The sequence below is a fragment of the Drosophila tropicalis genome, unplaced genomic scaffold (assembly GCF_018151085.1).
Source record: "Drosophila tropicalis isolate 14030-0801.00 unplaced genomic scaffold, ASM1815108v1 contig_593, whole genome shotgun sequence".
Taxonomy (NCBI): Eukaryota; Metazoa; Arthropoda; class Insecta; order Diptera; family Drosophilidae; genus Drosophila; species Drosophila tropicalis.
This window is the reverse complement of record NW_027173070.1, coordinates 17244054-17259609: the sequence shown is the minus strand read 5'-3', so window position 1 is coordinate 17259609 and position 15556 is coordinate 17244054. Positions and strand designations below refer to the sequence as shown.

Genomic DNA, 15556 nt, shown 5'->3' with positions numbered 1-15556 from the left:
AAAACCAAAGGTGATAAATAATGTGTAAACAGTGAGACAAAACGAGCTCAGCTGCTAAACTGAAAGAGCGAATCTATGAGTCTTCAAGTCGAAATCAGCCTCCAAAAGTGTATGGCCAGCGGTAGTTAATTCAGTTCACATTCCGTCGAGCTCAGAGACGGCAATAAAAAAGATTCAGGCTACGCCTATCTGCGAGACAAACATCATCAAAATTAAACACAGAAATATACATATATATTTATATAGAGAACTTAAAGCGATCATGGCTGTCATCATGAGCGGCTTGCATTGCCTATTACGTAAGCCCCGCCAATTAAATTAAGTCGATCTACTCGAGAAGACTATGAAATTTTAACGCCTTGTAATTTTACAGTATTCTTGGCTTTATCGTCGGCCAAAACCACACCCGGAGCTGTAGATGGTTCAGTGGAACGTAATTTGCTGGCTGCCGATCTCTATAATGCTGTAGGAGCGGATCATCTCAATGAGAATGTAGTAATTGCTCCAGCCACCATACAAACATCCATGGCCTTGGCTTTCTATGGGGCTAAAGGTCAGACTGCCAGCGAATTGCAGCAGGGCTTACGTTTGGGGGCCGGCGATGCGGAGCAGGTGGCCCAACGTTTTGGCAGCTTCCAGCAATCACTGACACGTGACAACAATCTACGTCTGGCCAACAATATCTACATAAACGAGAATCTCGAATACAAGGGCGCCTTCCGCGATGTGGCGCAACGTCAGTTCGATTCGAATATTGATAAATTGGACTTCCATCCACCATACAATAAGCGCACAGCCGATGGCATCAATAGGGCCATAGCAACCAAGACAAATGGAAAGATCACCGACATATTGAATGCTGATTTGCTCAATGATCGCACCGAGGGGGTCATTGTGAATGGTTTATCGTATGCGGGTGTCTGGCAAAAATCATTCAAATTGGACAAGACTAAGAAGCGTTCTTTCGCCACCGGCAATGGTCAGTCGGTGCAAGTGGACACCATGTGGACATTGCATACCTTTAACTATGCCGAAGTCCGTAGCCTGGATGCCAAAGTGTTGGAGTTGCCCTATCAGAATGCCGAATTCTCAATGCTCTTGCTGCTGCCCAACCGCAAGGATGGTCTCAGAGCCTTACAACAGAATCTTGTGGGCAAAAATTTAATAGCCGAAATAGGTGAGATGACCCAACAAAAGGTTGAGGTCGAATTGCCCAAATTTAGTGTGACCTTTGGTGTTAGTCTCGAGCAACCGTTTAAGAAGGTGAGTTGCCCCTAACACTCCACATTTCTATTCTCCAAAAACTAATGAGTAATTATTTTCTAGTTGGGTGTGACCACAATGTTCTCCAGAAATGGTGACTTCAGCAACATGTACCGCATGTTCGTCAGTCATTTCATCAATGCCTTCGAGCACAAGGCCCATGTGGAGGTCTCTGAGGCTGGTGTGGAGCCGTCTCTTGAACAGGGCGGTAAGCAAAAACTACAAAGTATTTTTGTTTTATCACAAAACAATTATTGAATTTCCTCTTTTCTTATGACAGTTCTCAAGGGTCTCTTCTCACGTTCAAAGAAATTCGAGGCTGACCATCCATTTGCATTTGCTGTCAAATTTCGAGATTCGATTGTTTTTATGGGTCATGTTGCCAACTATGCCTATGTCTAGACTCTAGAGCACTCTACAATCAGGTTTCAAATAATTTGTGAGGTGCAAATTAAATAAATATTTCGTGTATGGCATTAATGAATGCAAAATGAATACAATATTAATGTTAATTTATTGCTTCAGCCAAATGATAAATAAATTTATGAATGGTTAAACTGACATTTCAGGTATCCAATCCAATATACTCTTGTACACCAGAAAAGTAAAGGATGCATATTGAATTTGCTATTCACTTGGCAACGTCATAAAAGGATTAAAAAGAAAACAAAATAAAGTTGGTTCTTGGTTTGAATTTGAGACACACTTCTTAAATACAATCGAATTTTGGTATGAAGTCTTAAGAGTATTTTAACTTTTTAAGTTAAAACGAATCGGAAAAAGTGGTCAATAATCGCTTGTAGTTAGCCCTAATATCTCAAGGTTAGATTAAATATAAGGGTCTATATAAAATCGATTTATTTATCCAATGAAAGGGTATCGAAAGTGTGCCATATTAAAGGCAACTCTATCGTTTGTTGTGGTCTTTTTGTTTTGTGTGTGTAAATTTATAACTTACCTTTCGAGTTCCACATGCATTTGATTTGTGTTATCCATGTTCAAATCCTTTTTTAATGCGATTTTCTTATTAATTTGCCTGGTCAGCCTTTTTGGCTTGCTTTTATTTCATTATTTTTCCTCGTTTTCTGTGATATTTTGTCGCTTGTTTCTGTTTAATCGTCGACATAAATCAACAATTTGAGCTTAGGCGTTTTTTTTTTTCCACTTTTTGATTTTTTTGTTAGATTTTTATGTGGAGTGCCTGCCTGTCGATTTGTAGCACTAAATAAACTGGTTCCAGAGCCCATAAAAACTTAATTGTATCAATATATATATACGGTTGAGATTTATTGAAACATATGTATGTATATGAAAAATTGCAGCCAAAGTGGCAAAAAATTTTTAACAAAATATTTTCGATTAACACGATGGGGTATTTAATTGCACTGACATTTTTACTGAAAGTGTCGCACTGACGCGGCGCATTGAATGGTCGAGGGGAGGGGTCGATTGGGGCACATAAATGGGCATATTTGTGGGATATGACCATTTAAAATAATTGATGCACATTTTCTGCAATCGATGTGGCTACTGCTGCTGCTGCTGCTGCTGCTGATTTTGGAATTTTCACACAAAAACAAAACACACATATGAAAACTCGTTGCTTTCTTTGGGCTGGCTGCCGTTTATAAAGTAGCCATGGCCATAGCCATAGCCTGGCACAAAGCACAGGCACGCAAACTGCCCCCGATCCTCAAGACATGATAACAGCAGAGACAGCACAACAAAAGCCCGCAAACTGAAAAAAACGCAAACGCAAACGCGGGGGCAGTGCCTCTTTGGGCCAGAAACGGCAAAAAATGGACAATGGACACGAGGGACAACACCGAGAAGGCACACCACAGCGAACAGCACAAGCAAAAACACGCACGCGCAACTATGGGCCAGTAGGCAGTAAAATTTTTCGTTTAGGTTTGTTTTCTTGCCGAACCGAAAGAGTTTTGTAGTCTTGCGAGGCGCGCAGCAGACTAAAAACGTTCGTCGATCGGCCCCAAAGAGGAACCGAGTAAAACTCCCCAAACGAATTAAAAAAAAACAAACTCCACGATACTGCTCTCGATCTCGATCGCACGCTCTCGTGCGCTGGCTGTCTCTCTGGCTCCGCTGCTCTCGGCAAATACTGGTACGAGGCGACTAAGAATACTGGGTACAGTGTTGGTTGTAGAAGGGGTTTCTCATATGTGCTGTAATTGTAATTCCTCGCTGGTGATGGTCATCGGCCAACCCCCGACCACAGCGCTGCGCTGAGTTCGCCCTGCTGCTGTTGCTTCTGTCCCTTTGTTAGAATTGTCTGACAAGTTTTTCTGTGTATTTCTTTTACTTTATATTTTTTGTTTTATCTCTTGTGTGAGTGGAATTTTAAAAAGGGGGCATCTTCAAGCCTTTGGTGCAAGAGCAACAGCAAGAGCAACAGCAGGTGCAGGTGCAGGCGCGTTTAAAACAAATGCCACAAATGTCTCGGGTAAAAGGGTAAAACTAAACAGAAAACTCGTTTCCTTTTTTTGTCCAACTGACAGTTCATTTAGCTAATCCTAATCCTGCAACTAGACAGACTGTAACTGAGAGATTTGACAACTGAGTTAGGGCATGCAAAATTCGTTATAAACGAATGCATATTTCTGTTTTTTTTTTTTTTTTTTTATATTATTGATACATAATTTTCACTTTAGTTTTTTGGGTCGCACGTATGGAACAAGACAATATTTAATTTTGTAATTGGTTTTCATGTTTATTTTTAACTCACGTAAAATGATGAAAATAAAATAAAATTTCTTTTCACGTGGGGAAAGGGAGACGATCTTTAGCTATGGCTGAATTGATTTTGTTATGCCTATAAGTCAAGCTCTTAATATAACCTAGAATATTAGTCTAAAATGAAGTGTCTTTGGGTTCTGTTGTGTGGTAAGCTTATTTATTTACGATCTCTTTGTTAGAACTTGAAATCATAAAAGATTTCATTTTGTAGCCTCGATTGTCCTGGTCCACAGGGTCCATGGGGAATGCATTTCAAACTGCACTGGAGTTAATATTACAGAGGCATGTGCCTACAATGGCTGCTTTTTCAATGCCGAACTTTGTTCTTTAGCCTATTTCAACTGTCATCGTCAACTGAAGGGCGTTAGATGTAAGGTCTAAAACTCTAAGGTCCTGATAGCCATATTAATCGCTTTCTATCTCTTGCTCTTATTTAGTATTTTTTGTAGCTTCAATGGGACTCTGTACCCGTGACCATGTACCAAGATGTACTACTCTTGATGTTTAATAGAAAGTAAAGTGTTTTCGCTTACATTTTATTATTAAAATTAAATTTGATATATTTTGATTGGGTAATGCTTATGAAGAATGTGCTTGTTTTAAAATTTGACAATGTGCCCAGTGAAGTAAACAGCATGCTGATCGCGAATGATGAACACAAATGGATGATCGGCCACAAAGGTCTTGGGATCCAAGGGTAACGACATGGGCACACCGGCGGCATCTGAAGCGAAAGTTTTGTAAGAAATAGAAATTTGAATTATATATATTTGGGTTTAGTAGAGACTCACAACTAATGCCAGCTGCCTCGCAGCCAATTTCATTCACATCGATAAAGGTCTTGTGCTGCACTTTGCTTATGCGAGTGCCAATGGGTGATTGGTCAAAGAGATTACTAAAGTCAGCCGCTCCCGAGAACATGGCACTTATGCCCAACTGTGTGGAGTAAAAAGAAAAATGAAAGTTATAACCGATTGATTACCACCATTCTATATCCAAGGGTCTGCCCACCTTATTAAGAGTTGGTTTCATGTCTGCATCGAATTCGAATTTAAATTTGGGCAAATAAACCGAAACTGATTTCCATTGCCAACGTTCTTCGAGAAGCTTGAAGTCCACACCCTTCAGGTTCTGTTCCAGCTTCTGCAATCCTGTGCGCTCATTGGGCAAAATGAACCACATGGTCATGTTGATATTCTCAAAGAATAATTCAATTGCCTTGGCATCCAATTCAGGATAGTCTGCATAGTAATACCAATTGTCGGCAAACATTGTCGGAACCTGCACAGATTGCTTTTCGTTTAGCCAGAAATCACGATCCTTGGTATCGTCGTCGTTGAAAGGACGAGCCCAGCGGGCCTTGAAGTAAATGGCATTGATCAGAGCCACATTGGTATCAGGATCCAGAGAGTCCACCACATGTTCTATCTTATCCTGAGTCTTTTGCTTCACCCACTGATTGATGCGTTCAAGCGCCTCCGTTTCGCGACTAAAGTCCAGACCCTCTACATCGGAATCGAAATATTTCTCAGCCACTTCACGGAAATGTGGCGATACTTTGAGATTCTCCCGGGTGTAGACCTTATTGGCAATCTCTAAAACGGTTTTCGATTTGATATACGAATGCAAAAGTCGATGATAACTCTCGGCTAGGCCATCTTTACTCTCCTTAGCAGAGGCATGAAGGGTTCGCTGCAATTCGGTGGCTGTCTGACCCTCAGCTCCGTAGTAAGCCAGGCCCAAAGCCAATTGTATGGAGACTGGAGAAATTATCACATTCTCGTTCTGTCGATCAGTGGCCAGAGTTTGGAAAAGCTCGGTGGCAAACAGATTACGCTCCTTGATGGTATTGCCACACCCAAAACCAACAAAGAGCAGGCTTAAAATTAACAAAACTGCCAACGAAATGAGGGAGAGAATATAAAATGCGAAAAAATTTACATTGTATGTGTGGGGCGGGCAAAAATTACTTACGGCTTAAGTGAAGGTAGCTCATTGCGCTGGCGTTGACACCTCAAGACTAAAAGTGAAAAGGCTCCACCAGCTGTCATTTATAGCCCTGGCCAGGAATCACGATGACGCCTAAGAATGACGCCAACTGCAACAGCGACTGCAGCAGAGCGGAGCAGCAGCAACAGTCAGCAACTTCTTATGCGCTTTGCATTTCAAACAGCGAACAGAACGACTGTCAGGTAGACCTACCAACAGGCCGACAGATAGACGGTCAGACAGACCGACACACAGAGCCATCCAGAAAGAAAGAAAGGAACTGTAATGATGAGCTGATATTGGGATCATTCTAGCAAAATCAAAAGAATACTGGGAACAGCTCTTCAGAGTCCACACCTTTCTCTCCCAAGATAATTTTCTCTCCATCTCTCGCTCTGCACTTGAGTCAGCCTTTTGCCTTTGCACTTGTTTGAGTTTCAGCTACCTCGTAAAGTATCTCCTCGCTCCTCGGAGTCTGTCAAACTATTTACACAGGCACAACTCAAAGGGGATAGGCCATGGCTGTGTTGGCTGGTAGAAGGGCGAGGGGAAGCTGCATTAACTACGAAACTCTAATTTTTATGGCCAATTATGTGTTTTATGCATTTGCTTTTAATGAGTTATTTTCGTATTTGTTTAGATAATGCATCCATAAACAACAAAACGCAGAGCAAACAAATACAAAGCCGTTACGAAAATTGTTTATCGACTGCTGGCAGCGACCCCAAATCCAAATCCAATACCAGTCCCAACGCCCCAACCCCAGCCCCAGCCCCAGCATCGTTCCAATTAAATGCAACACGCACACATAAATTTACGTAAGATTCGCCCCCTTCCCAATTCATGGTCTGCCCTTTAGCTCTTGCTCTACCATATCGCAGCATGATCATCAATGAGTAAACTAACCAAAAAGCGTTGCCATGGTCAACGATGAGCAAAACGTTATACCAATTTTTTATCATTAAACAACAACACGATCGATGTGGACCACCGTTCGGTTTGTCCGCCTGCCTGTCCCCGTTTTTATCAAAAGTCCCGAAATTTCGCATTTTCGGGTTATTTATGCACATTTTGTGTGAAATGCTAATAAATTTTAATGGAATTTTAAAAACATGCTTTATGAAGGAGATCCCAGCCAATTGCGAGGATCTAAGGTAAGGCCTTTCGTTATGGTCATGCATAAATTGCAGAACCTCTCTCTCTCTCTCTCTTTTTGGTGTCATAAATTGGCAGCTACCGTGTGGAAAGGGTTCTTCTTTCTTTTTTATGACTTATGTACTTGATTTCTAAAGGAACTCTAGAAAACACTTTCCATCAGGCCAAAAGCCAGCAACCCAGAAATGTGGTGGGGGCAATACTTTTTGCCTTAAAAGCCGAAAACCAGCTTTCAGCTTTTGGCTTAAACCTTATATAATTTACAACAAGTTGATGTTGCCTCACAGTGTTCCTGTGTGTCTGTGTGTTTGTGTGTGTTTCGGTCCTGCCAACGACCGTTCTGATTGAATGATTTCACTGATCGAGACAAAACATGTTAAAGATCGTGAGATGTTGGACCGCAAAGCTCTCTTGTCTTTATAGATACACAAGGAACAGCAGCAGCAGCAGCAGCGAAGAAAAAAAAAATAATACAAAATACAAGGAATGCCGATAAAACAGACGGAGACGGATGAGGCAAACAGCATGCAACGGCAGCAAAATGCTGCGCCTGATAAAAATAAACTTGGCGCAAAAAAACTTCTTCTTTTTCTACTTCTCGGGTTTGGAGCTGGAAAAGCATAAGAATGATGAGCCAGCCACACGAATTATGTGATCGGCTGTGCTGTTCCTTGTGTGTGTGTATTGTTGCAACGTTGTGTTGAATGTTTGACTGCCTGTGCGTGCAACAAGTAACCCAAAACCTGTTGAAAAAAAAGAACAAAAAAAAAATCAAAACACACCAACAGCAACAACAGCAAAACAATGGCAGAAATCGTCGTCTCTCTTCACTTTTTCCTTTTGTTTTGTCTGCTTTTTTCTATAAACAATAAATTTGCACATAACTAAACAGAATACTTGAAATTTGCATAGTTGCCGATGAGACGAGGGGCAGTGTGGATAAGAGATTATCCCCCAGAGGGAACTCACTGGTTGTGCGTGTTTGGTGTAACCATTAGATGGGGTCCATCAGAAAAATGCAGCCTCAAATTGCTAAATATAGTTTTGGGCACTGGAAAAATTTGCACTTCGGGCCAACTGAAGCTGAAATCAGAAAGAAACGTTATTTTTGCAGGTTAAGCAACAATCAAAAGAACCATCAATCGAACGATCGATACTATTCCAAACAGCGGTTAAGAAGTTATGGTTCAATCAAGGATCATAACATTTTCTCCTACATACGGGCTGAAAGAATTTCAATTGATGAGGATATCTACTTATAGTTGTTTTCTATTCAGTAGCAAGGCTCAGCTAAAATCGTTTAGCCGACTAAAACTTTTGATTGGTTTTTCTCTTTTTCCACCTGATATTTAACTTAAATGCCACAGTCGAAATAGACTTGCCAGTCGGGTAATTAGAGGCAACTATGCAGTTTGTGTGCCACAATCTAATCGCAGGCTCTTTTAGTGAAAACGAGGCGTCGCGTCGGTCTGCCTTGAAAAAACTTTCGTTCAACCAGTAACAAATCAAGCAGTATGCAAAAAAGAAGAAAAAAAGCAAAGAAAAATAAATGGAAGGAAGGAAAAATGAAAAACCTGGCAAAGACAGACTCAAGACACGCAGCTTTGGCGTCGGCATCGTCCATTTGCTGACAACAAACAACACTCGGATGACACAAACGACACGTCAATCTGCCCACATTCAGGCAAACATTCGCAACATTGGGTTGCATGCAACATTGGCTACATCATGCCATGGATACACAACAACAACAGAACTAAATAAGTTTAAGTAGAAGGAGAAGGAGAACAGGATTTGCCATTTCGAGCGGCTTCAAGCGCGACAAATTAAGCCTAGGGAAAAGAACTTGTTGTAGTTTCTCGTTAATTAGCACTAAAATAAGTGAGATCGAGTCCCTCCAATCCAGTGCCCTGCTTACTCCCCTATCTGCCTTTCGTTTTCTACGAAATCACAAGATATAGAAGGCCAAAGAATGGCAAATGATACGCAACATGATGTTAAATGTCCGTTAAGGCAGCTGACAGCCAGCCGCCTAGGCAATGACTTGATATGCCAAGTGGGCGCAAAAACAGCAATCGATGACAATGACGACGACGATGACACTGAGTCAAACTGAACTGAAATAGAAATGAACTTGAATCAGAGAATTGAATTTTGATTTAGAAATCCGCATGCCTCTCTTTTGGGCAACCTTCGAGCAACAAACGTCCGTCATAAAATGTCAATTAGCTGATTGAAATCAGCAGCGGAGAATGACAATTATATCAATTTATGACCCACAGGAAATTGGCCCACAAAAGCTGTTAGAAGAAAAAATGAGAGGAAAAGACCCCAGCAGAAAAAGAAGAAAGAATGACAAGATCACGGGAAAATGCCCGATGCCTGCCTGCCTGGATTGAAGGCTGCGCCTATTTTAGAGTTTATGCATTGCCTGGCATTCAGAGACGGCATTCAGTCTTTTGCATTGCAAATGATGGCCACATAAAGAAGCGAAGAGGCATTTTGAAATGAAAATGTTAGAGCCCCAGCAACCACCACACGCGCTCAGCGGGATGGGGATCAACTAACCAACCCAAGCAAGCAGCCTACCAACAAAAACCACACAAAAACAACAACAAAATATAAGTAAAAAGGAACAACAAAATGTAATTCCGATCGGATCGTCAGCAAATAATGCTGTCTGCCTGCAGCCTCTGCCGATTTTTTTGTTTGCTCGTTTTACTTTTTGTGTATGCTAATTTGCTTGTCAAAACGACACATCGATCAGATGGGAGCAACAGAGAGAAAAAAATAACCATAAAAAACGTGAGACAGAGACGGAGAGAGAGAGAGAGAGAGAGTGATATGGAGAAAAAGATCATCTCGGGGAATCATCATCATCATCATCCAATTCGTTCTCTTTCCTGACACTTTAATTTGCCATGAAAGCCCAAAAGTATGCAATGACAGGCAATTTTCAGCAAAGAGTCGCTAAATTGAACTGTCAGTAGTTTTCGTTTTTTCTTCTCGGCTTAGATTTATTGACGTATTGGCACACACTCACACACACACACACTCAGATGGTAGGAGCTTTTAAGCGAGCTTAGGCATCGTGTGAATCCTCTCACATGGCTCCCACTCACTTTATATGCAAATAAAATGAAACAAAAAGCCGCCGCGTATCCCATGCGTTTCACAAAAACGGATTTTCACTAGAAATTGTCGTCGCCGGTTTTTTACGACCGTCCCGGAAAATTTATTGTGCGACACGCCTTTTCGCCTGAAAATAGTTTTTAGAGCGGAGTGCGTTTTATGACGTCGAATCAACAAGAAAAAAAAGAAAAACTGAAAACAAACCTTGGTGTTAATGTGCGAGATTCGCCTGCGTCGATTTAAAAGCCGCGCCTGAAAGTATGCTATTGTTTGCAGTCACTTTGGATTTGGCTAGGGTTAGGCGGGTTAGGTGTAGTCCCTTCATTCCATTCAAACAATTGCAAAAGTGTAAAATGTGTTAAGCCAACTGAAATGGGTGTGCATGTTGAGTGAAGGGAGAGACGAGGGATCAGGCTAGAAAAGAAAAACGAAAAAACCTCCAAACTGTCAAACCCCTCAACCCCGAAATCTCAATCTTGCCTCTCCCTAACCTAAGAACTCCGACGGCTTAACAACTTTTGTTGCTGCCCTGCGACTTAGTTTTACTTTGATGGATGTAAAGCTCTTTGTTGTGCGTGTGTGCGTTTGTGTTTGTGTCGATGTGTGTGCGAGTATATGTATGTGTATTTTCTTTGGCTGGATTTATTTGTGGCAATACAAAGATTTTTTAATGGCATCTTTTGTAGCAATTTTTTATACCCATAAGTGCTTAAGAATTTGATATGGGGCAAAAGACCTCTCTCCCAGCAGGAGAGAGTCCGGAGTAGGAGAAGGAGGGTGAGTGAGTGAAGTGAAGTGCTAACGGGAGTGCGGGGTGAGTGAATGAAACTCTTTTAGCACAAATAAACTTTGGCTACAATGTAGAGCTAGGACTTTGACCACCCCTCACGCCCCTCCGTTGGCGGTCTTTTGTAAAGGACCAAAGGACTTTACAGAAAGGAAAATCGTATATGTGTGTGTGAGTGTGTGTGCATTCAGGCAAGGTGTTTGCCTGTTAAATTATATAACAATGCAATGAACTGTAAAATACGCAGCTAAGTGCTGCTACTTCTGCTTAGTGCTTAATGCATAATGCCAGTTCAAGAGGGTTGCTCGACGGAAGGACCTGACTGAGAGGGAGATGACTATTGCAAAATGTCATAATTGGATCCAGTTGACATATACTTTCACATCTAGTGTGTATATAGTCTAAAGTTGACAGTTCACTAGTTACCACTAAAAGCTATTTTCCCCGCTTAATTAATGCTGCTCTGTGCAAGGAAAATGAAATGGAAAATTAGTGGAAATGTGCAACAGAAGTGACTTTTAGAGCAAGTTAGTTGCCATTGCGATCATGCTCTTACTATTTTAGTATTTAATTTGTAAAAACACATGCATTTAGTATTGAAATATTAATGAAAGGGTCATATGTTGGGTCGTAAGTTTTCTACTTTCTTCTGCTTTCGTTTTTAATACAATTTTGATGAATATTCCTCCTCATATAGCAAAAACCAGCTTTTTCCACACACACACACTTCATTATAATAAAAATAAAATAAATGAAAAGACATCTGCATAATTACATTAGGAGTGACATATTTGTTTAACTCTTTTGATTTCATCAGGAGTAAGTGAGTTTACTTAACATTCACTCAACAAGCCAAGGTCGTCGGCCACTCCTTGGCCAAATTGTGTTAAATAATGAAAAACTAAATTTAACATTTAGATAAGCTAAAATGTGAAAATTATGCGTGGCCTGTTGGTAATTTATAAAACAAACAGCACGAGGATACAAAGCCAAGCCGATGGAAATTTCTACTACATTCAGCACGCGCACAACTCTCGGTCGTTCTCAGTCGGTGGGGTGGTGGGTCAGTGGGTCGGCGGGTCGAACGACTTCAGTCAGACACGCTTGGCCAATGGAGCCTAAATATGAATTACCGAAAAAATAGTGCGCACTGTTAATTAAATCATAATGAGTATTTAACATGCATGTGGGGTCCAAAAATCAATTAAAGCATCGCCCACACACATTTTCACACAGGGTGCCGCCATCTCTGTGCGTGTGCTCATAAAAATGTGGCCCGACTTTGCTCTTCTCCCCTCCTTACCATCTTGCATTACCACTCCTCTGATTTTTCTGTGGCAGTTTTGTGGTAAACACTTTAATATTCCAAACTCAAGGCAATTTAAATTCAAATCGAAATCAAATGACTTTACTTTCTATATAAAAATACATATATATATAAGTAGGATGTGTGTGTGTGTTTGCACTAAGAACTTCTATAAGTCTAAGGGTAAGTCTCTGCCTCCCCTGAGTAACAGAAAAGGGGCGTTTGCCATCCCTTCCCTTACTCCAGCTTTACTCAATAAGACTGAAGCGAAAGAAATACTTTGCCCCTTAATTTAAAGATTACTTTTTTCCCCCATTTGGTTTCTGTTTGCTTTCAATTGTTTTTATCAGTTTACATTTAAGAAAAACAAAAAAAAAACAAGCAGAAAGAAATACAAATTGAGATCCTGCTGAAACTTAAATACCCTTTTTGATTTGTGAACAAAGCTTATTAGTTGCTTTAAACAAAAGGGCAGAGAAGAATATGTTCAGATTTTATACATCCTTCTATGAATTAAGATTTAAGGAAGAAGCAAATCTTTTGAATAACAGAAGACTTGAAAATAAAACTTTAACATTAGAGATAAATATATAAATGTTTGATCATTTTCTATGTGCAAACATCTGCTTATAGCTAAAATAGCCTTTCATAAAAGGTAATAGCCAAGCGAACGGCAAACAAATAAAAGCCATGATGATGCTTTTGCTTGCTGAGAAGAGAGATTTGGCTGTGATTTAGCTGGGAAACGTTGAAAAACACATAAACTTTTTGCCGTTTTATTGGCATTGCTGCTCTAACTCTCCACCTCGAACACCTACCACCCAACCACTTGCACAATCACCCCTGTTTATATTTATATTTCCTTCAATTCGATTCTATTGGAGCAGCTGAGTGCAAAACAAAACAAAAAAAAGCATCGATTTAATTGAAACTTTGCTCATTAAATAGCTGAATGACAGCAAAGTTTTCCATATATGCAGAAAAATTTATGCATTTATCCAAGATGAGGTAGAGAAAGGAAGGCAAAGAAACGACAACAAATGCCATTACTCAACATTTTCGCAAGGGGATTGAGCAGAAATTCAACAGAATGCAGACAAAGTGAGACATTGCAATGAAATATAATGAATGATGTCACATACAAGACGATGAGCGGCAGCTTGTCAAAAACACATGTGTCTGACGGAGGTAGTGAAAACCAAATAGACCGTCAGGAAAAAAAAAACCCAAATGTACACTATAGAAAAGGTACTGTGAAGTAGAAAAGCAAACAAAGAGTGAACATACATAAAGAAAAGTCTCACGATTTTCTTATACATGTCTGATTGTGAGTTGGAAAATAGTTGCCAAAATCTTTTTGAGTGTAGTTGATGCCCTTAAAAGTAGACAATCATAATGATTGTTTAGCCTAGCACAGAAAAAATAGCAGAAAATTTTGTAGGTACTGTTCTGTTACATTTGCGTTGACTGATGAGACAATTTGTCATTTAATGCAGACGCGACACGGCTAACACAAACACCCACGCACAAAGAACGAATGAGGGTTGACAGCAGCCAACTAGTTCTATGTAGTAAAGGTAGCCCCAGCAACTGAATACCTACCATTGCCCTCACTATATATGTACATATATCTCTTCTCTCTCTATGTGGACTCAGCTGGTGCAGAAATAAAAAATAAAGGAAAATCATCATAATACTTCTATTCCACCACCATCAACATGGGGCTGCTCCTCCCGCTCCCCGATTTGACAACAATGCCAAGTGTAGAAGCGGAAATGCAAATACTTATAACTGTGGTTCTTGGTCCAGTCCTTTGAGGCTTTAATGGCCAAGCAAATAGCTGGCAGCACAGAGATTATGAAGCAAATGCCGACCTATGAATAATTATAAAAATTTACGGGCAATCCTACACACACACACACACCAAACCACTTATACACGCACATCATTCATAAAAATGTATAAAAATTTAATGGCATTTAAGTGGCGTCCTTTCTTTCACTTCATATTTGTTCCTTTTCGGTGTGTGTGTTACCGAGGCACAATTAATATTATGGCATGGCGGCCAAAGTTGATGTGGCACCTTCCCCCCACCTACCCTCGCACAGCCACTCCTCCCTACGAGTGCTTCTGCTGTGCCCTGTGGCACAGGAAGCACTTAGCATCGCAACATGCGAAATGAAAAATTGTGTTGCCTGCTTTTTTGGGCGCTGGCAGGTTGCAGGCATTGAACCTGTTGTTCTTCATGTTGGGAGTGGAAAGGTCACCCAACAGAAATGAAAAGGCATATAAATAAAAAAAAAACGTTAAAAATTTACAAGTGCTTGCCATAATTCAAAGTTCTCCCCCTCCAATGTGCTCAACCACCAATTACTGTGTCTAGAAAATTGCCTTTGTGTTTTGCTGCTGCCTTTTTTTTTTTTTTCTGCTCTCTCTTTTTTATTCATTGTTATCCTTATCGAAGTCTTATCAGCATTACTGTGTCTGCATATGGGCTGAGCTTAATTGGGCTAATTTTGAGTTAAAGCAAAAGAAATTCAACATCACTCACAGTGTCGACGATGAGAAGAACTTGAAACTTATGCAAAATAAATATGAGAAATGTACGTGACCAAGTGCGTAATATGCAAAAAGTTGAGCTGAGTTGCGAGTCAAAGCCGGTTACGTTCCGTGAATTTCAAAATGAATGTCAGCTAAAGGACACACTACCACACACACACACACACACACACACATATGTATTGAGGGAGACAGAGAGTGAGACGAGACATGTAGGAGTTTCTAACGACAGCATTTGAATTCCTAAGCAGGCAGAGTCAAACAAGGCAAAAGCTTTGTGAAATGTAACCAGAAAGTAAAAGTTTTTCTTTAATTTTTGGACAATTTATTTTAATTTTCAGAAAAGTCAGTGGCATACAATTAGGCGAAGCTTGTAGACGGCTCCCTGTCAACGGCGAAACCATCATCCAACCGACATCTCTTCTCCTTGGTGCCACAGTGCGTATGATTGATGCAGGCACCAGACAACAGCCGCAAATGTAATTTGTGCTTTTGTCTCGGTGGGAACTTCAACGGTGTTTGGGATTGGGACTCGCATGGGGACCTTCTCAGTTGACAGATGAAGTTTGCATAGCAGTTGCTGTTCGCTTTAACCTAAGGTCAATGCTTTA

General features: G+C 40.6%; 3 protein-coding genes and 1 long non-coding RNA gene across 4 annotated transcripts in view; 2 read left to right on the top strand and 2 right to left on the bottom strand.

Annotated features, from left to right (window-relative positions):
- pk (prickle) overlaps positions 1 to 2477 on the bottom strand; it is a 64113-nt gene extending 61636 nt beyond the window's left edge. Inside the window, exon 1 of the mRNA XM_068289190.1 lies at positions 2222 to 2477. Within this exon, the coding sequence (XP_068145291.1) occupies positions 2222 to 2259 (38 nt within the window). The 5' untranslated portion in view covers positions 2260 to 2477. The remainder of the gene's footprint in view (positions 1 to 2221) is intronic.
- On the top strand, positions 131 to 1824 carry LOC137576296 (serine protease inhibitor 42Dd-like). The gene is made up of 4 exons (XM_068289313.1): positions 131 to 299; positions 374 to 1263; positions 1327 to 1471; positions 1544 to 1824. Exons 1-4 carry the CDS (start codon positions 263 to 265, stop codon positions 1663 to 1665), a joined length of 1194 nt encoding a protein of 397 aa, XP_068145414.1. The 5' UTR covers positions 131 to 262; the 3' UTR covers positions 1666 to 1824.
- Positions 2478 to 4142: 1665 nt separating the features above from the next.
- Positions 4143 to 4593, top strand: LOC137576856 (uncharacterized). Its single transcript, XR_011032326.1, has 3 exons — positions 4143 to 4164; positions 4229 to 4387; positions 4455 to 4593. It is a non-coding gene; the product is annotated as an uncharacterized lncRNA (long non-coding RNA).
- On the bottom strand, positions 4594 to 6013 carry LOC137578238 (serine protease inhibitor 42Dd-like). Its single transcript, XM_068291907.1, has 4 exons — positions 5992 to 6013; positions 5029 to 5912; positions 4809 to 4953; positions 4594 to 4741 (listed from the first exon to the last, which is right to left on the bottom strand). Exons 1-4 carry the CDS (start codon positions 6011 to 6013, stop codon positions 4617 to 4619), a joined length of 1176 nt encoding a protein of 391 aa, XP_068148008.1. The 3' UTR covers positions 4594 to 4616.
- Between the last annotated feature and the right edge of the window lie 9543 nt (positions 6014 to 15556).